Source organism: Sorex fumeus, unplaced genomic scaffold (assembly GCF_029834395.1).
Source record: "Sorex fumeus unplaced genomic scaffold, SorFum_2.1 ptg000011l, whole genome shotgun sequence".
Taxonomy (NCBI): domain Eukaryota; kingdom Metazoa; phylum Chordata; class Mammalia; order Eulipotyphla; family Soricidae; genus Sorex; species Sorex fumeus.
In genome coordinates, this window is record NW_026606068.1 from 4,072,850 (window position 1) to 4,093,740 (window position 20,891).

At 58.7% G+C, this 20,891-nt stretch overlaps 2 protein-coding genes across 2 annotated transcripts in view; one reads left to right on the top strand and one right to left on the bottom strand.

Annotated features, from left to right (window-relative positions):
- Positions 1–20,891, top strand: part of KIAA2013 (KIAA2013 ortholog) — a 285,226-nt gene that overhangs the window by 102,711 nt on the left and 161,624 nt on the right. The gene's annotated exons all lie outside the window — the stretch shown is intronic.
- AGTRAP (angiotensin II receptor associated protein) lies at positions 5,909–15,467 on the bottom strand. The gene is made up of 5 exons (XM_056110951.1): positions 15,373–15,467; positions 9,351–9,385; positions 7,311–7,416; positions 6,752–6,947; positions 5,909–6,277 (listed from the first exon to the last, which is right to left on the bottom strand). The coding sequence occupies exons 1-5, from the start codon at positions 15,397–15,399 to the stop codon at positions 6,162–6,164; spliced, it is 480 nt and encodes a 159-aa protein (XP_055966926.1). The 5' UTR covers positions 15,400–15,467; the 3' UTR covers positions 5,909–6,161.

The window sequence follows — 20,891 nt, forward strand, 5'->3', positions numbered from 1 at the left end:
CAGGGTCACCAGACCAGGGGTTTCTGAGTCCACTGACCCCTCCCCTACAGAAGGGGAGGGCTCTGGAAGGGCCTGTAGGGGTTGGGGGGCCCCCGGCCCCTTGGAAAGGACTCAGGTCCCTTCCTGTCTCTGGAACTGCCCGGCTGCAGACTCCGCCCCGCCAGGCCTGCCACGGGCGCCGCTGCCCGAGCTGACCAGGCTGACCCCTGCCCTGCTGTGTATGCAGACCCCGTCCTAGGCCTGTCCCTGGGGACGAAGCTGGGGGCAGGGCTGAGCGAGGGCTGAGGGGCTCTCGGCCGGGTGGGGGCGGCCCCCTTCACCAGGTCCTGACCAGTTGCCCTGCTTCCTGCTCCAGCCTGGCGCTGCCCATCAAGGGGGTCTGCAGCAGGAGACCCCAGAAAAGGCGATCTCGTCCTCCCTCCCACCTAATAGACCCCAGCTGCAGCCTATCAGCCGGGCCTTCGCCGGCTTGGGGCTCTTTCCGGTCCTGTGGGTGGCAGGGCCCGTGGCTGCCCGCTGGCCACTGCAGGCAGAGGGGAGGAAGTCCCTCCCTGTCACAGAGGTCCAGGGACGCTGAGGAAGCAGCCAGTGCCAGGCGGAACCCCGAGGGGCCAGAGCTCCCCACTCCCCGCTTGCCCGGGGCCTCCTGACTCTGAGCCCAGGACATCTCTCTCTGTGCCCGGTGTTCCCCCGCGCCAGTGGGAACCACCGGAAGGGCACCCGCAGGTGGCTGGGCAGCACGGCTGCTGTTACTCTTGCTCCTATGGGACTCAGTTCAGGGGGTGCCCAGACCAAGCAGAGAAGGTGGCCAAAGGGAGGGTGCAGGGCATGGGCCATCTCCTCACCCACCCCAGCCTGTGCCACTCTGCTGGGCACCGGGCGGTGAGGCCCTGCTGGTCACTGGGTAGGGCTGCCCGGGCCTGCTGCTGGGAGGGAAGGGAGCCCCCTGGTGGCCAATCTCGGCATCTCCAGGCTCTTTCCTTGAGCCTCCTGCTCCCTTAGCTGAGGGGACCCTGCTGGGCTGGCGGAGTGTGTGACTCAGAGGCCCCCCGAGAACCCAGGCCCGGCACTGCCGCATGTGTGATTGGGGGGTCCTGCAGGCCAGCCAGCTCCCCCGCTCCCCTAAACATCCCCCTCCTGGCCATCTTCACTCCCGGTGCCTGAAACAGGCCGGGTTGGTTGGGGGCCGTGCCCAGCAGTGCTCAGGGATCAATCCTGGGTCCTCATGGCCAGCTGAGCTCCCACCCTTCCGGCTGCCTCCACCTGGAACAGAGCTGGGGGCCACGTCGGAGCCGGGGCCATGTTGGAGCCGGGGCCACGCGGGTGCTGAGCATCCCTCATGGCCCGTGCAAGTGGCCTCTTCATGTCGCTGCCCAGGAGATCTATCTGGGAGCTGGGTGGGCCCAGCATGTGGCCCCCCCTTCCCCAGGCCCACTGGATGGGGCCAGCACGCCCTACCCCGCCTCACCCCAGATCTCGGGTTCTCCTTTAGGGGAGAGCGAAGAAATTATTTTTTATTTTATTTATTTTTTGCTTTTTGGGTCATACCCAGCAATGCTCAGGAGTTACTCCTGGCTCATGCACTCAGGTAATGGGATGCTGGGGATCCAACCCGGGTTGGCCGCGTGCAAGGCAAACGTCCTCCCTGCTGCGCTATTGCTCCAGCCCTGGAAGAAATTCTTTTTTTTTTTTCTTTTTGGGTCACACCCGGCAATGCTCAGAGGTCACTCCTGGCTTTGCACTCAGGAATTACTGGCGGTGCTTGGGGGACCATATGGGATGCTAGGATTTGAACCCGGGTCGGCCACATGCGAGACAAATACCCTACCCTCTGTGCTATCGCTCCAGTCCCCCTGGAAGAAATTCTTAACTCCACTTTCTGGCCTTAGTGCAATGGGAGGGCACATGCCTCGCCTGCAGCTGATCGAAATAAATTTTTTATTTATTTATTTATTTATTTTGTTCGATCCTCGGCACCCCTGAGCCCACTGGGAGCGATCCCTGAGCACTGCAGGGTGTGGCCCAAAAACAAAAAGCTGAGGAAGTCACTCCCGTCTGGGCAGGAGGCTGGGCTGTGCCGTGACCGTAAAGCTGTCCCCAGATGGCCGGGTACCCCTGGGCGGGTGTGCTGGCCAGCAGAGACCCTGGGAGCCCCAGACCTGGCCCAGGGGTGCAACGGAGGGGTCTCTGCAAGCTGCCCCACCCCCTGGGCTGCCCTTACCTGTGTCCAAAGGGCTGGGGAGTTCATCCGCACCAGGACACGCCCCCTGCTGGCCAACCAGGGCTGTTGCCTGCCGTCCGCATGGGCGGGGAGAGGAGGGGTCCAGGCCAGGCTGGCTGTTGTCATGGGTCTCGGTGGCACTGGGAGAGGCACGCCCTGCCACTCGGTCCAGTAGGTCCGCAGGTGGTACCAGGGCCTTGCGGGCTGGAACTGGGCACTGGCAGCTCACAGGAGAGGCCCTGGGCTCCTGCGTGGGCCCAGAACCCTGGGGGAGAGCAGAACCCACTCAGGGTGCTGCAGGGAGCGTGGGGTGGGGGGAGGAGGGCGCTCAGGGCACAGCCCCCGCCTGGCCGCCCTCCGCAGGGTCCTGCAGACGGACAGGAAGCAGTGCTGGTGGCCCAAGCCCGAGTTGCCTTTAACCTTGGAGGCTGCTTAGATTTGCCTGAGGGCTGGGTCGGGGCTGGGATGAGCAGCAGACCAGGGAGAGCCCCTTCCCAGACTCTGTCGTGGCCCCCCCCAAAAGGTGGGTGCTCCTCAGGCGCGGGTACCCCCCAGGCACTCAACCTGTGAGCAGTATGGGCTTGACTGATTAGTGCAAGAGGGACGCACGGAGCAACAGGGCCAGGCTCCAGGCCTCCAGGGCCAGCCGGGGCTGGGTCCGAGCTGTCTCCTCTGCCTCCTGACTGGTGTCTGGGCCCCACAATGCTCTCAAGCCACATGGCAAATGTGGGCCCTAAAGCCTATTGCCTAAGGCCCAGAAGTGGCTGCAGAACACAGGAGCAGAGGGCAGGAGGTATAGCTCAGCAGAAAGGGCGTTTGCCTTGCAGGTGGCAGACCCAGGTTCGATCCCCGCATCCCATCTGATCCCCCAAGCACCGCCAGGAGTAATTCCTGAGTGCAGAGCCAGGAGAAATCCCTGAGCATCGCCGGGTGTGACCCAAAGAACAAAAAAAAAAATGGCCCCCCGGGCTCAGAGCCCCCACCCAGTGCTTCAGGGGACCCACAGCAGCCCACAGGGGTCCCCCTAGCTTCCCGCTCTCCATGGGACATGACAACAGGTTCAGGGGAGGACCTGAATGTGAGGGGATGGTAGCTCTTTCCCATTCATTAGTCAGCAGCAGGGTTGGCCAGTCCAGGACTGGAGTTGCTGGGCCCGGGCTGGAAGGCGGCCACCACACCAGCCCCCGAACAAGCAGACAGGGGAAGGTCAGTGCCTGTGGCCGTGTCTGCGACTCAGGCCCACAGGCTTTGCCCGAGGTGGGGTGTCCCTATTGGCCCCACCCCTGCAGCAGAACCTACTCAGTTCCCATCACCCCTGCAGGGGCTGCTGACGGCCCACTCCCCCCACTGGAACAAGCACGGGGCCTTCTGCCCAGTGGCCAGGGAGAGGCTGGGGTGCCGTGTGTACCCCACTGCGCTCATAGGGGCCCTCAGAATGCCTCTAACCTCCACCCACATGGGCTACCCCCCTAGCCCCCGCTGTCTGGGTGAAAATGTTCTGACTGCAGGGACTGGAGACATAGCACAGCCGGGAGGGCAAATGCATGTGACCAACCTGAATTTGATCCCCAGCACCCCAGCACCCCAGCACCCCGTGTGGATCCCTGAGCTCCGCCAGGAGTAATTACTGAGCTCAGAGCCAGGAGCAACCCCTGAGCATTTCCGGTCGTGGTCCCCAAAACAAAACCAAACAAAAAGTGCTGATTCCAGGGGAGATGATCCAAAGGACTGGAGCACACGCGGTATGAGACCCTGGTTTGGTTCCCGATGCCATTGGGCCAGGAGCAGGCTCTGAGAACTGCCCAGTATGGCCCCCAAACAAACAATGAAACACAGATGCATCTTTTAAAAATGCATCCCAGGCAGCTAAGATAGAGAAGGGAGCACCAAATAAAGGGTTTTGGGAGGATCCGCCCAGTATGGGAGATGCATGCAGAAAGCAGACTATAGACCGAACATGATTGCCACTCAATGCCTCTTTTGCAATCCACAGCACCCAAAAGGAGAGAGAGAACAAAAGGGAATGCCCTGCCACAGAGGCAGGGTGGGATGGGGAAGGGGGGGGAGGGATACTGGGATCCGTGCTGGTGGAGAATGGGCACTGGTGGAGGGATGGGTATTCGATCATTGTATAACTGAAACCCAAGCACAAAAATTTGTAAGTCTACAACTGTACCTCATGGTGTTTCACTAATAAAAATAAAATAAATAAATAAAAATAAAAATAGGTCCCAGGGGACTGGAGCAGTAGCACAGTGGGTAGGGCGTTTGCCTTGCACGCGGCAGACCCAGGTTCAATTTCCAGCATCCCATATGGTGCCTTGAGCACCGCCAGGAGTAATTCCTGAGTGCAGAGCCAGGAGTAACCCCTGTGCATCGCCAGGTGTGACCCAAAAAGAAAAAAAAAAAAGAGCGTGCCAGAGAGACAGTGGGGAGGGCGCTGGCTGTGCCCCCGACTGACCCAGGTATGATACTGGCACCCAGAGGCTCCCCCGAGCCCCACCAGGAGTGATCCCTGAGTGCAGAACCAGGAGTAAGTCCTAAGCACCGCCGGATGTGACCCCAAACCAAAAACAAAGTAAAAAATAAAATGTGTACAGAGTACAGAGGTAAGGAGCGTCCCTTGCCTGGCGTCTGACTCTAGCTTGAACTCCGGGCACCACCCAGGGTCTCTTAAGCACCGCCAGGAGTGACCCCAAGAACCACCAGGAGTGACTTTCTGAGTGCAGAGCCAGGGGTATGTCCTGAGCACCACCAGGTGTGGCCCAAGCAGCCCCCAAACAACCTCCGAATGAGAACATCTGGCAGCAGATGGGCAGGAGAAGCCGCCTGCCCGGTGCCAGCAGGCGAGGGCGCTCAGAGGGCACCACTCTGGGGGGCGCCTCTGAAATGACCCCTGCCTTAGCTCCATGCCCGCAGACGCCCATCCCAGCTCCTCCTTAGATGGACCTGGCTGCCCGCTGGGCCCGGGGTCGAGGCTGCAGGACCTCGCTGAGCCGGTGGTGGCAGCGGCTGGCACAGTGCCGCGAGGTGGCGCTGTGGGCACGGGCGTGGGGCCAGCATCAGCCTGAGAGCCTGACACCACTGGCACATCTGCTGGTACAGAGAGTGACCAGTGGGGCAGAGGGATACTTGATTCAGGGGGCTCTGGTCACCTCCAGGGTAGCCCCAGGTCCTGTCCCTGGATGGACCCTCAGGCACCTGGACAGACGCAAAATGGGACGAAGGGGGACAGTGCACTTGGCCTTCTCTCAGCTGTTCCCCCCTGGCAGAGGGCCTGGGTCTGCCCCATGGGACCCCACACTCCCAGGGCCCGGGCAGCAGCTCCAGGATGGACCCGGATGTGTTTGGGGTGACGGCCCGGGCACGTGTGTACTCTCCCCTCTGGGCAACTGCCTCTTTTCCAGAGACACGAGGCTAGGAAGGAGCCAGGACAGGGCAGGGCCCCTCCGGGGAGAGGCCCAGGGGGTCACTAGCTCCCAGGGTGGGTCCTCACCCCGCCCCGGGGACCCCACAGCATGTGACAAACACGGCTCACACTCAGCCCCGCTCCGAACCCTCAACTTTAATGCCACGACATGTCTCCGAGGGGTGCTGGGAACACGGGGGAACCCTGTGCTGCCCGCTACCGGCCCCTGGGACCCCAGCAGCAGAAGTAGCACAAGAGCTGTGCCCCAAGCCCCCCGGGCCAGCCACTCCCAGGGACGTGCTCCAGGCACCAGTCCAGTAAGCGGGCAGACGCCCATCCTGGGAGCAGTGTGACACCCTGGAGAGGGACTAGCGTGTCCCCAGGGCAGGACTGAGGCCAGCCCCAACAAGAAGGGGGTGTCACGGTCCTGTGAGGTCCGAAGTCAGGAGCACCCGCAAGCGATGATCAAGGCACGGGGAGGCCACGGGCACAGCCTCTTCCGCAGAGTCTCTGACTGGCGTGGCGGGCGTGTCAGTAGCCCTGCGGGGTGTGACCCGCGCCCTCCTGGCCTGCGAAGGGGTGTGGGGGGGACTCAGGCGCATCGATTCTCTGGTAGGTGCTTCGGTCCTGCGAGGGGCCCAGGAGCCCTGGGGGGACGCACAGAGGAACGGGTGAGAGGCAGAGAACCACCCCCCCGGAGGGGGCCTGGTACCCCAGAGCAGCCCACTGGGTACCCTGGGTCCTGGGGCTCCCCCCCATTTCCCCCCCCCCACGCCCAGGCCCAGAGCTGCCCAGCTGCGGACTTGGGCAGGGCTGGCTCCGCTGTCCCCAGCGTGTGTCCTGGGGGTCACCCTAGGCTGGGATGTGGCCCCTGACCTCTGGGCCGCAGAAGTGGGGGGGAAGCGTGTGTCCCCCTCCCCAGGGGGTCCCGGCCACTCTCCTCGGGAGCCAGAGGGCTCCCAGGACAGAGTCCAGCTCCCCCGGAGTGGACAGGTTGAGGGCACGGCTAGGGCGGGGTGGTCAGCGGGTCCCGGCCAGCACCCCCTCCTCCAAGGCCCCTCTGGTGGTAGGGGAGAAGCTGGCCCTAGAGGTCAGGGCTGCCCTCGGGCCCCGGGCCTCACCCGTGTCCAGCAGGTGCTGCCCGCCGCGCTCCCGGTACATATGGTAGACGAGGCAGCAGGACAGCGGCTTCAGGAGCAGGCTGAGGATGGCCATGCCCGCGCTGAAGCGGCCCGTGTCCGTCAGGTTGGCCAGCGGGTAGAAGATGCTGATGTGGATGATGTCTAGGAAGATGGTGGCCACCAGCCCGCCCAGGAACTGCAGGGGTGAGGGGGAGTGAGAGGGGCCGGCACTGAGACCCCAGCCCGCCCCGGGCCCCCAGACCAGAAGTTCCAGTGTGGCTTCACGTGGCCACCGAGGCAGGTGTGATGGTCAGCTGCCCTGTGGGTGGCGCAGGGATGGGAGATGCAGAACTGGGGGTGGGGGGACGCAGCATGGCCTCACCCCTCTACCCCCTCGGGGTGCCCAACCTGGGGTCCCCCCACGCTCTCCTTGGGGGACAGAGTGGGCAGACTTGGGGCTCCACGGATTGTCCGGCTGCAGGCAGCAGAGTCGAGGGCCAGGAGAGGGGTCTGCGGGCTCCGTGCCTGGAGCCAGTTCCCGTGGCCGCCCGACCCTCACCATGCTTATGGCGTCCACGGAGTCCCGCTGGGCCGTGGCCCACACGCCCAGGGCCAGGACCGTGAAGTTGGCCCACGGGTAGGGGCCGGAGAACACAATGCAGCCCCTGAGGGAAGAGACAAGAAGGCGGTCAGCCGGGGGCCACCCCTGGGAGCCCACCTCCCCCAGGGAGCCCACCAGCACCCGCCTGGGCATCCAAGGTCCTTAGGGAGAGACCAGAAACTTTGTTCTTTCCTCCTGTTCTTCCCCAAACAGAGCCCAAACCCAGCCAGGTCCCTCTGGGTCAAATCTCCAGCCTCTGGGGGAACCTTCACTCCCCTCTTGTCCCCTGCAGGGCACGCCCCAGTAGCAGCTGGTGAAGTTCAGCAGAGACGCCAACCCTCCACTCAGGTTCTCTGGGCCCCCTGGAATGACCCACCTGGGTGGTGCTCGGGATACTCCTGGCTCTGTGCTCAGGGTCCACTCCTGGCATTCAGGGGACGTGTCTGGTGCGGGGACTGAACTCGAGTGCCTGACGCAAGGCCTGCCCTCCCTGCTGCCTCCTCTCTCCACGGACCAGACTCAGGGCTCCCGCTGTGACCCGGCCACCGTCCCTGTCCCTGCCCAAATGCTCACGGACTCCGGTCTGAGCGAGGCAGTGCAGTGCCACCTCTTCTGCCTACCACAGAGCCCGGTGCCCGCCCACCCTGTCTGCTTCCCGAGGGATGTTACTCGTTGGTCTGCTTGTCAACCCAAGGAAAATTCAAGGTAACAACAGCGCCTGGGACAGCTTTAACTAGTTTATATGAGTTTGTATTAACAATTCTGGTGGAGGGGGCCACTGATCTTTACAGAAGAGGAACGAGGCACAGAGGGGCCCAGCAGTCTGCCCAAGGTCACACAGCTAGTCTGGGTTGGGATTATGCCGGGCTGAGATTTGAACCCTGGCCAGTCGGGTTCAGGAGGCCTGCTCTGACTATCTCCCCCAGGCCTGTCGGCAGGCATATTTCAAAGTCTACAGAACTTACGGGCAGCTCAGTGGCGTCAGGCTTGGTTGGGCAGGGAACTCTCCCGACCCAGATGAAATCAGACAGGCCCCAGGCAGTGTGGCTCAGTGGGCACGCATGTACTTGCAGGGGGGTCTGGGGGGAGAGGTCTGGGCTGATCCCTGGCTCCGTGAAAAAGGAAGAGGGCACTTGCCTTGCCTGTGGCCGACCCGGGTTTGATTCCTGGCATCCCATAGGGTCCCCCAAGCCCAGCAGGGGTAATTCCCAAGTGCAGAGCCAGGAGTAAGCCCTGAGCACAGTTGGTGGGGTATGGACCCAAACACCCCCCACCAAAAAAACAAAAACAAAACAAACACTGTCCTCCCGTTGTTCATCAATTTGCTCGAGCGGGCCCAGTAACGTCTCCATTGTGAGACTCATTGCTACTGTGTTTGGCATATCGAAATACATCACGGGGAGCTTGCCAGGCTTTGCCATGCGGGCGAGATACTCTCGGTAGCTTGCCGGGCTTTCCGAGAAGGGCAGAGGAATCAAACCCAGCTCGGCCAGGCTGGCTTCACGCAAGGCAAATGCCCTACTGCTGTGCTATCGCTCCAGCCCACCAAAAAGAAAAGAAAAAAATGAAGTGGACCCTCCCCGGTCAGAGCTCCCCCATAGCGGCCAGGGCAGGGGGACCCCACACTGATGCTGTTACCCCCCTTCCAGCCCCCCACTTCACACCGCCCAGAGGCAGCAGCTTTGGGGGACACAGAGTCAGGCTGAGCTCTAAGGTGCTCGGGGCATCCCATGGGGGGGCAGCCGAGCCGTGGTCCAGCCTGGCGGCCAGCACTGACCTGGACGCTCCTCTCCTGGGAGGCCTCTGCGAGAGCCTGTGTCACCCCCAGCCCCAGTTCCTGGGGTGTGGGCTGCTGCTGTCCCGCGGCCACTGCCTTGGTACGGACACCTGCATTTCATCCCAGATGTGGGCTGGACACTGGTGGTCCCCAGATCCCAGGAGATGGGCAGGCCCTGAGCCCCCCACCCCCCGGGCCCCGAGCCCCCTGAAGCCACTCACCAGACCGTCAGCAGCCAGTGAACCAGGAGGATGGCCTGCGACACAAGACAGAGGCGGGTGAGCGCTCAGAGGCGGCCACTGTGCTGAGGGGACAGCAAGAGGCCTGGGCACACACACACCTGCTGCGAGGGCCGGCCGGTGAACCGCAGCCTGTCCCTGGGCGCTGTGTGGGGCTGTGGGTGTGTGTGTGTGTGTGGGGGGGGGTGTGTGTGGGGCGTGAGGTGGCTGCACCCCAGGGTTCCACTCCGCAGAAGCTCAGCAAACACTTCCGGCCACAACCGCTCGGGGCCACCCTGGGATCGCCCAGGGGCGCTGGCCCCCAGAACTCTCTCTGGACCGGAAACCAGACTAGAAGGGGGCGTAGCAAGACCCCCACTCTGACGCCCCTCCGCCAGGGTAAGAGGAGAGGAACCTGCTTCCACCCAGGGAAGACTCTCCCCGAGGATACAGTGAAGCCAGGCAGTGAGCGAGGGGGCTCATGGGGGACACAGAGAACATTCTGGAAACTGAAAGGCCAGCCCGGGCTGAAGTAGAAGTGGGGAAAAGCTGGGGCAAATTCTGATCTTGATCTCTGTTTGGGGGCCACAGCCCCCCATGCTGAGGCAGCTGCTCCCTGTGGCCCTCCGGGGCCCTTAAGTGGGGCTCACACCCAGCACCCCCCTCCCGCAGGACCCAAGGCCAGTTCTGACAGGACCTGCCAAGGGCACGCGCCTGGCCACACCCGTTCTGCTGTCACCAGCACAGCGGGCTGGCTCGAGTCCCCACTGCCCCCCCAGAAAGTGAGCCCTGCCCCTCCCTCTGCTGACCCCCTCTCCCAGGCCCCTTGCAGAAGGCGCGGAAGTCAGGTGTCATGGGGAGCCTGAGGCCTTTGCTCAGTGACCTGTGAGGTCACCACGTTTCTGGAACCGGACAGAGGCCCATATACAGAGGCTGCGCCTGCTCGGGGCCTAGATGAGGCCTTGTCTTTGGGGGAGCAAAAAGGAAAACTTGGAAATACTGTTGGGGGGGGAGTCCCAGGGACAGGGGCCAGCCCCCCCCCTCTCTCCAGACTGCTCCTCCCCAGCCTGGGGGGAAGGAACCCGCTGGGTGAAGGTACAGAGGGCAGGGCCAACCCAGGTTTGATCCCCAGCTCCCCAGCACCCCATAAGGTCGAGTTCCAGCAGGAGTGACCCCTGAGCAGAATAAGAACAGCAGCCACAGGAATAAGCCCTGAGGAATGAGGGGTGTGGCCCCCAAAACAAAAAGAGCAACTAGCCTAAGTCAGGCCAGCCCAGCCTTCCGGGAGCCCCCGGGGACAGGGGTGACTCAGCTCCTCTGCCCCAGGCTCGGCCAGCCCCAGGGACCACATTCTCCAGTGCTGTGGGGGGTGGGAGGGGGGTGGGCTAGGATCCCGGAAACGGAAGAGAAAAGAAGGGAGGGGCTGGGATCCCGGGGAGGGGAGAGAGGAAGGAGGGGCGGGCTGGGATCCTACGCAGGGGGGGTGCCCTTAGGCAGAGGATTAACCCTGTTTGGTCCTGGTCACAGGGAGGTGAGGCCCAGTAACTGCCCACAGGAGAGGGGAAAGGAGCGAACTGGTCTTAGGCACCGTGACAGGGTTTACTAGGCCTGAGAGCCCCGACTCCTGCAAAGGCGACCCCCAAGACCCTCCACACACCCAGGGGGCAGACCCAGATGGGAGAGGCCCAAGCAACGCCAGGTGCGGTCCAGCTCCGGTGGGACAGGACAGCAGGGCAGGCATCCATCCCCGGGAACCCCAGGAGCCGGGCATATGATCCCTGAGCAGACTCCTGAGCATCGCCGGTATGACCCCAAAACCCCCTCGAAATCCTAAAACATAAAACCACCTATTGGGGCCAGAAAGAGGGTTAGGCGCTTGCCTGGCCTGCAGCAGCCCAAACAGTCCCTCCACCCTCCCCAGCACTGCTGGGTATAGCTGCCAAAACAAAGCCCAAACGGCAGAGACTGGAGGGGCTCACTTGCCCCCCCCCCCCAAAGATGCGCCCGGGGAAGATGCTCAGGGAAGATGCTCCTGGTACCCATGTCAGCCCAGCTGGGCCCATCCTCAGGGCCTGCTGCAGGGCCAGGTGCCCCCCAGCACCACTGGGTGTGACCCCAACCAAATACGAAAGCTCCACCCAAGTTCTCTCATCCGCTTTTTTTCCGTTTGGTTTTGGTCTGGGGACCACACGGGGAGGTGCTCAGGGATCACTCCTGGCGGGGCTTGGGGGGCTGTACGGGGCTTGGGGGGGCTGTACGTGGTTCCAGGAAGGGAAGTCAGTCAGTGTCTGAGGCACATGCCCTACCCACTGCACTCTCTCTCCGGCCTCTAGTTGTACCCTTTTTGCAGAGGACACTGGTAGTCAGGAATTAAAGCTGACTTGGGGTCACCTGTGTACTCCCTGGGGCGGAAGACCCTTTAGGAGCGGTTTAGGGGGAGCAGGAAGGGGACCCCAGGAGCTGACCCAGCTCCCAGCAGCCATGGGACAAGGACGGCCGCTCCATGGGCTGCACGAGAACTCGGGGACATACAATCATTCCTGCGTTCTTTTTCTGGGGGCACACCCAGTGGACACTCAGGGGACTGGGCGCAGGTCCTGTTCAGCCTGTTGGGGTCTCTCTGGCCCCAACATCTCAAGCACTTCTTTTTTTTTCCTTTTTTGCTTTTTGGGTCACACCCAGAGATGCTCAGGGGTCCCTCCTGGCTCTGCACTCAGGAATTACTCCTGGAAGTGCTCGGGGGACCCTATGGGATTGAACCGGGGTTAGCCGTGTGCAAAGCAAACGCCCGCTGTACTATCACCCTGGACCCCTCAAGCTCTTCTTAAAAAACTTCCTTTCTTTGGGGGCCACACCTCGGGGTGCTGCTCCTGGCTCTGTGCTCAGGAGATGCCTGGTGGGTGACGCTGGGGGCACCGTACGTGGCAAGGGGATTAGAACTGGGGTCGGCTGGCCACATGCAGGGCGAGTGTCCTACCCACTGTGCCGTCTCTCTGGCCCTGTTCTGGAATTCTTCACCCCAACGCTGCAGTGCCCTCAGGACCCTCCTCCCCTTCTCTAAGACCCCAAGGAGCCAACTCCAGTCCCTGCCTATTGGGGTGTGGCTGGGCTTCCCCTTCAGGTCAGAGCTGGGTTTTTTGCACGGTTCAATTTGCACGCTGGCACCCTAATCCTGGGGAAGGAGCAAGGGCCAGGATGAGGGAGCAGAGGGGGCACAGGCCCACAGGGGTGCCATCCTGCCAGCTCCCACGGGCTCCGTCTCAGAACAGGGCGCCCCACAAGGCGTCAAGCTCAGATTTCACAGCATGGGGACACAGCGCATGTGCTTCACCCACAAACCGGCAACCCTCGGGCATGCACCCCACAAGTCCGAGATACTACGTACAGGGGAGAAAAAGCAGTCAGGGCATGTGGCTCAGCGACACATGCTTCTGTTCTGGTTTGGGGCCACACCCAATAGTGCTCAGGGCTTACTTCTGGCTCTGTGCTCAGGGATCACTTTAGGTGGTTGCTCAGACCATACCAGGGGCCAGAGATCAAACCCATGTCAGCTGTGTACAAGGGACGTGGGAGTCCTGAGTTTGCTTTTTTTTTTTCCGTCTTCTTCTTCTTCTTCTTCTTTTTTTTTTTTGCTTTTTGGGTCACACCCAGCGATGTTCAGGGGTTACTTGGCTCTGCACTCAGGAATTACTCCTGATGGTACTTGGGGGCCCATATGGGATGCCAGGGATTGAACCCAGGTCGGCCGTGTGCAAAACAAACACCCTACCCGCTGTAATATCGCTTAGGCACCCTCAAACTCTTCTTAAGGAACTTCCTTTCTTTGGGGGCCACACCTGGAGGGTGCTGCTCTGGATCTGTGTTCAGGAGACGCCTGGTGGCGCTGGAGGCACCCAATGTGGCAAGATTAGAACTGGGTCAAGTACACACACACACACACACACACACACAGAAGTTAATCATTCAACTTAAGTCTAAATTCAAATGGATGTGCTGGAGGTGGAGCGATAGTCAGCGGGTGGGTAAGGCATCTGCCTTGCACGTGGCTGACCTGGGTTCGATCCTGGCGGCCTAAATGGTCCCTTGGCAACCCAAATGGCCCCTTGAGCACTGCCAAGAGTGTTTCCTGAGTGCAAAGCCAGGAGTAACCCCTGTGCATCACCGGGGGTGACTCAAAAAGCAAAAAATAAAAAATAAACAAATTAAAAAAAAAGTCAAATGGACGTCCTGCATGTTACCCAAAGACCTGGCCTTTAGAGCTTCACCTTTTCTTGTCTTTGGCTGGTGGCAGTTAATATGCTAGACGGGGGCTGGAGCGATAGCACAACGAGTAGGGCGTTTGCCTCGCACGCGACCAACCCGGGTTCGATTCCCAGCATGCCATATGGTCCCCTGAGCACCGCCGGGAGTAATTCCTGAGTGCAGAGCCAGGAGTAACGGTGTGACCCAAAAAGCAGGAAAAAAAAAATAGATGGAGCCATGGGGGTCTCCTTCTAAAAAGCCCATAGAACCGGCCACAAGGCTCAGAACCAGCCTGTGGGACAGAGACTGTCTTGGCATAACCAGTCCATGCCAGCCACCAAAGGAGACAGTTCTGAACTTCGCCATCCCATGGGCTCAACTCCAAGTTCTGCCACTTAATCCCAAATGGAACCTTGGCAACTGCACTGATCTTGGCGTTGGCTCATCTATAAAATAAGTCTCAGCTCTCTCCAAAGGTGTGGGTGATAAGTAATGACCACATGCGGGACCATTATCTGTGGCACACCACAGATCCGCCCCCCACCCCAAAGAATTAAGGCTTCTGGGTCGGAGAAAGAGTACAGGGGTCCAGGTGCTTGCCTTGCACCCAGCTGATCCCAGCTCAACCCCTGGCACTACTTAGGATGTCCAGAGCACCGCCAAGAGTGACCCCTGAGCACAGAGCCAGGAGTAAGTCCTGAAGCATGGTCAAGTGTGGCCTTCAAATACCAACAAAAAGGGGGATTTCCACCCCCTCTGGCCCTCACCTGATTTGCTCTTCTCAATTATTTTGGGCGAATGCCTGAGAGAAACAGCAGGCATGAAACCTGCCCTGCCTCGGAACAGAGTGTAGACACCAACAAGAATCATCCCCGGCTGTCAATTTTTTTTTTTTTCTAGGCTCAAAGTTTAATCCGAGTTGCTGGTCCAGCCTGTCTTTCCTGGGAGCTGATAACCAGAAGCTTCTGGGAGGTTCATTCAAGCATGCTTAAGGGGAAATTTGTCCCGCATGTGGCCAGATCCTGTCTAGTAATCTAAGGAGCAGGGGTTGTTTTTTGCAATTCTCTATCCTGGGGTCCTTGACTGTAAAGACACCAAGAACACTCCGTGCTCTGTCACTCATCAGGAAAAGGTCATTACTAGGGACTCTCAGAGATGGCCCTGCAAGGGTTCAGTTCAACAAACACCGACAGGGGCTAAAGGGCCCCTCCCTGGGCAAGCAAAGGGGCTGGGCACAGGCGGGAGATGAGACCTGGGACCCCCAAGACGCGCCAGGCCGCCCCTCTGGAGTCTTTTCCTAGGCCACAAAGCCGGAGTTTTCTGCTGTAAAGTAACTTCCATCGGAGTCCGGGTTTCTTGAGAAACACGCACGCGGGATTGATCAACCCCGGGACACCCACCCGTCTGGAAACATCTGCATTTCATCACTGTCTTTGCAAACCCTGCAAAGGCTGCAGGCCGCTGCGGGCAGCCGGGGCGGGGGAAGGTCCAGCCCCTGCAGGGGGTGGGGGCCGCCTCCAGCAACCCCCCCGTCTCCCCCCAGGCCCTCGGCGGCCCCGCCCCGCGCCTTCCTCTTTTCCCCCCGAACTGCGGGCGTCGGGGTGGGAGGGCCGCGGGCTGCAGGGGGCTGCGTGCGGGCCCCGCGGGGCTGTCCCGGGCCCTTCTCCCTCCGGGGCCCACCTGTGCGCCAGCTCCCTCCGCACGATCCCCTCCCCCCGCAGCCCTCCCTCTCGCCCCCCACTCTCGGGCCCCGCCCCGCGCCCGCCCCGCCGCCCGCGGCCACCTTCAGGTTCACGGTGGGCAGCTCCATCCCGACCCCGGCCGAGAGCACCTGCGCGCCGCAGCCGCAGCTCCGCACCCGGGAAACAAACTTGCCCGGCCGGGCCCCGCCCACCGCCGCCGCCGCGCCAATCCCGGCTCGGAGGCGGGTCACGTGCCGCGCACCACCTGACCGCGCCCTGGTTGCTAGGCGACGGCGTCCGCTCGCGCCAGCCCCGGGGAGCCCGCCCGCTGTTGCAGTCCGGTTCCGCGGCTCCGGAAGGACCCCGGTCGGGTGGAGGGGTCGGGGTGGGGGATTGTCGTACAGGACACAGTCTTTTGAAGCCAGGGGAGCTGGGCGGAGCGTTCTGGTGTGCTAACTCTCGGGGTCCCCTCTCTCGTTTGCGTTCCAGTGGGGGGACATTTACAAATACCCACCTCGCCAGATCCTGGTGACGACAAATAAACCCAATTTGTGGTCGAAGAGGAAACGCTTCTGACGCTTGTGCAGAGGGAGATCGGCCGAGCGGTGGAGCACATGCTTAGCATGTCTCACCCCTGACATCACATGACGCCCGCCCGCTCTTCCCCCAAGAGCTCTGCCCTATTAAAAAAAAAAATAGTGGGAGGAGAGACTTTATGCATGGCTCTTGCCCTATCTTGGAGAAGACAGACCTAGTGCAAGCTGAGTAGAGCAACGGCGTGCCCAGGAGCGCGGTGCATGGAAAACTGCTTGGGGAACCGCGAGGTGGAAGATTTTTGTAAGGCAGAGGTGCGGAAATTCCCGCTCCTGGCAGGCCAAGGAGGACAGGCAGGCTTGATCAGATCTGCAGGGTGGGATCAAAGGGGTCAGGTGGGGGAGGGAGGAGTCTCTGCAGATTGTATAATCCAGGCCCTGCAAGGACCGCAGGGACTCAGAAGGCCTAGATAAGAGATGGGCTCAGGGGGCCAGAGAGATAATCCAGTGGGCAGGGCGCTTGCTTTCTTTGCATGCTGCCAGCCCCAGTTCAATGCACAGCACCAACCTATGGTTCCCCGAACACCTCCATGAGTGGTCCCTGAGCGCAGAACCAGGGAAGTCCTGAGTTAGCCAGTGTGTCAAAATGAGAAAAAATAAAATAAAAAACAGATATTACAGGGGCTGGAGCGATAGCACAGCGGGTAGGGCGTTTGCCTTGCACGCGGCCGACCCGGGTTTAATTCCCAGCATCCCATATGGTCCTTTGAGCACCGCCAGGGGTAATTCCTGAGTGCAGAGCCAGAAGTAACCCCTGTGCATCGCCAGGTGTGACCCAAAAAGAATAAAAAAAGATATTACAGATACACAAGAGGCCGATTGGTTGGAGAATACTTGAGTCAGTGCATCAGAGAGCTTTAGAAAAAATCTAGCTGGAAACTCAGGAAATAGAACATGAAACCATAACTCAAAAAATTTTATCTATGCTCTCTCTTCAAGCCCGTTCTCCCTTGAACATATATCTCCTTGCTCATCTCTGCTTCTCGGCTGAACTATCTCCACTCTGGAGAACCCTGTGTTCTCTCCTGAACACACACTTCTCCCTTTCTCTCTCATCACATCTTTCTAAATAAGTTTTGATAAAAACTCTCTTGCCTTACCAAAAAAAAAAATTATTCAGTTCTGTGTTTTTTGAAGTATTACTTAGTTACTATGATACGAAACAACCAAAGTACATCAATGAGTGATTGGAAAGAGAGCACTGTTTCACTGTTTAAAAAAAAAAGAGGAAATCTTGCTATTTGTAGAAAAATAGAAGTTGGAGGGGGATTATGCAAGCAAAAGAAGTCAGAGGAGAAAAGCAAGTATTGGGAGGCTAGAGTGATAGTACAGCAGGTAGGGCATTTGCCTTGCACGTGGTTGACCTGGGTTCAATCCCCAGCATCCCATACGGTCCCTCAGACACTGTCAAGAGTGATACCTGAGCACAGAGCCAGGAGTAATCACTGAACATCACTGGGTGTGGCCCCCCCCCAAAAAAAAACCCAAAACAACAAAAGACAAGTATTGGCGGCTGGAGAGATAGTACAGCAGGCAGGGCACTTGCCTTGCAATCAACTGTTGGATATTAAGTCTAAGTGTTTTTGGCTTCATCAATGAATTCTGCCTTTTCTTCCTCCCAGTGAAGTTTACCTGCCTGTTCTTGGGAGCATCCCTAATGCCCCGAGTTTATCTTTAACCTTTCCTTTGTGTTTTACCCCTCATTGTCACAATTCCCCGAGTCAGCCTTGGTTACTGATAAGCCATAACTTTCTGGTAACTCTGGATTTTGTGTCTGTAGTGAATTACCTGCGTTTCTATTCCCCCTATAACCTTTTCATATTTTACAATAGAGCGCTGTTCTTGCTTAAACACAGAAAGACCATTAATGCTATGCTTCTAATATTTGGTAGTTGATGGACTCTGAAATATATCTATTCCTGGCCATTGGTCATAATTACCGACTCAGGCTTTGATTGCTGTAGTTCCTAACACCCCAAAAGGGAGGTCCTGCCGTGGGACTGGGATGGACACGGGGCAAGTGGTGACGCTACCCCGGCATCAAAATGGAACAATCAGAATAGCATAAATGCATGGTCTGGATGCAAGCTGTTATGACTTCAGAGGCAGGACCCCCATGAACTGGCCTGAGGACTGAGTTTGGGATTTATGGTAAAAGACATGCTTGCTCTCAGAGCCCAAAGAACTACGTTTGAATCTATATCTTTTACTGTGTTTATCCAAATAACTCCAAGTATTAATAAGAGGTAAACTTAATTTTTTGGGTTTTTTTTTTTTTTTTGCTTTTTGGGTCACACCCGGCGATGCTCAGGGGTTACTCCTGGCTCATGCACTCAGGAATTGCTCCTGGCGGTGCTCGGGGGACCATATGGGATGCTGGGAATCGAACCTGGGTCGGTCATGTTGGCTGCGTGCAAGGCAAACGTCCTACCCGCTGTGCTATCGCTCCAGCCCGAAACTTGATATGCCAGACACAGTAACAACAAAGTCTCCAATGGAGACGTTACTGGGCCCGCTCGAGCAAATCGATGATCAACGGGAGGGCCCGAAACTTAATTGTTTAATATGTACAATTTAAGGAAAGGAGAGAAGCAATATAGATATCCCTGGGAAACAGAGTGTCTCCTTGAGTTAATCTCTCCAAGAGAATTGCCTCTACTGAAATGTTTTACCTCTGTAAATGATCAATCACACCTACGTGCAGTCCTATGCCTCAACTCTCCTCAGATGTTCTATAAGGATGCTAGCAGCTCTGCATGAAACGGGCCATTTTCACCAACAGACTGTGGTCCCCCAAATCTTGGTTCCTCTGCTGGGGAGGCCTGGGGAGGCGGCTCTCAGCCACCAAAGAACGCACACGTGTCGCACCCCCCCCCCAGTTTGTGAATTCACAATCAGCCTGCCTGGCTTCAATCCCCAGCACCCCATATGGCCCCCTGAGCCCACCAAAGTGATCCCGGAGAGCCAGGAGTAAGCCAGGTGTGGCCCCAGCACAAAAGAAAACATAGGGGCCAGAGAGGTAGTGCAAGGGTTAGGGCACCAGAACTGCAGTTACCTGTGAAAGAGAAAGCAAATGGAGAAAGAATTTTTGTTTGTTTCATTTTGAACCACATCTGGCAATGCTCAGAGCTTACTCCAGGCTCTGTGTCAGGGATCATTCCTGATGCTCGAGGACCACACTGGGAGCTGGGGATCAAACTCCGCGTTGCCCAGTGGCCAGGCAAACACCCTACCCACTGTGCTTTCTCTCTGGTCCCAGGGTTTTTTTTTTTTTCTAGAGGATGGCGTGTGTTAAATTTTGTTACATACAGAAAGAGAAGAAAGAGAAGCAGCAAGAGAGAGAGAGAGAGACAGAGACACAGAGAGACAGAGACAGACAGAGACACAGAGACAGAGACAAAGACAGACACCCTGTAGAACTCAGCTGTTCACAGAAGAAGACAGGAGAAATGTTGATATGGACTCTGCCATGTGCCTGTCCCTGAACTGGCAGATGCCTGGGGCAGGACAGGTATACCTGGGCATCCCTGGCACCCCTCAGACTGTGCGCCCCAACAATGTCCACTGCCTCCAGCCCGCTCCCCTCCCCCGCCATCACACTTCATACCAGAAGAGGAACTCTCCTTGGGGAAACCGCAGCTTTCATTTCTGGTCACTCAGGGCAACTGTCCCCACGGGGTCATCAGTGTCCTTGTTCTTGTTTCTGGCGGGAACTCATATAACTGCCCGCCAAGATCTTAGACCCAGTTTCTCCCTGATCCTAAGGGGGTTTTGCAGGGGCAGTGGGTCTGTTGCTGGGCTGTGAGGGGAGCCCCGGGCCAGTGAGGTGATGGAGACGAAGAGCTTAGTCGAAAGGCATCACTGCAGTGCAGAAGCTGGGCCTGAGCAGAGTCTGGCTGCATCACTTCCTCCCTGTGGCTGGTCTCGGGAGAGCTGAGCACGAACCAGAGAACCAGCGGGAGGGCGCGTCAGACCAGAGCCGCACAAGTCTGGGCTTCGTGCACTGTCCCCGCAGCCCACACAGTGACCGCAGCCTGCGGGACCTGAGGGAGGAGAGAGGAAGAGTGAAGTGGGTGTGTCTCCTTGGCAGTCCCAGTCCAGACTCTGGGAGCACGCGTGGAGGAACCTTCTCCCGCAAAGCGCATTCCCTGAGGCTTTGGGGAACTAGTGTCGGTGGCTTTTTTTTTGAAATTCAAGTTTAAGTTTCTCAAGTCTAAGTTGCTCACTGCTACCTCTGTCTGGGCCGAGGGTTCCCTCTGTATCCGTCATCAGCCAAGAAACTGACGTGCAGAAAACAGTCATTCATTCACCCAGGAAATCATTTCTGAACTGACTTAGATTAAATGCTGAGTGGAACCATGTAGCAGCAGGTAGATATTTAAGTGTGTGTGTGTATGTGTGTATGTGTGTGTATGTGTGTATGTGTGTGCATGTGTGTATGTGCATATGTGTGTATGTGTTTATATGTGTGTATGTCCGTAGGTATGTATGTGTGTATGTATATATGTGTGTATGTGTGTGCATGTGTGTATGTGTGTATGTTTGTGTGTATGTGTGTGTTTATATGTGTGTATGTGTGTGTATGTCTGTATGTCTGTATGTGTGTGTGTTCTGTGTGTATGTGTGTGTGTTTGGGTCTCACCAGCTTTCAAGCCCCATCTGGTTGGCTGTTACTCCCTGTGTGGTGCTTGGGCTCATCCCCAGAGGTGCTGAGTGTGGGTGTCACTTGGGGCTGGGGACCAAACCCCAGGCTCTCACATGTAAAACACGACCAGCAGCCCCGCGGTCCCCTCCCTGGCCTGTGTTTCACCTTGACACCAAATTCGAGCCCATCTTCCAAAGTGTGTAGCGTCCCAGCTCCCTTGCTGTGTCCCTGCAGGTCACGTCACTATTGGCCTGTCTGGTCGCTCATTGTCCGAAATGAGGAACAGGACAGGAAGTGGCTAGTGAGTCTGGCTGTCGCCATCCTGAGCCTGGAGTTTAGGGAAAAATCAAACACCAACAATGGAGCAAACAGTCTCGAAGGG

Excerpts from the sequence above, each read along its gene's own strand:
- AGTRAP (XM_056110951.1), bottom strand. The coding sequence starts at position 15,399 with ATGGAGCTGCCCACCGTGAACCTGAAG. Across the intron at positions 9,386-15,372 it reads TGCCCACCGTGAACCTGAAG|GCCATCCTCCTGGTTCACTG; the intron begins GTGGCCGCGGGC and ends CTTGTGTCGCAG. Across the intron at positions 6,278-6,751 it reads GCAGCACCTGCTGGACACGG|GGCTCCTGGGCCCCTCGCAG; the intron begins GTGAGGCCCGGG and ends GCGTCCCCCCAG.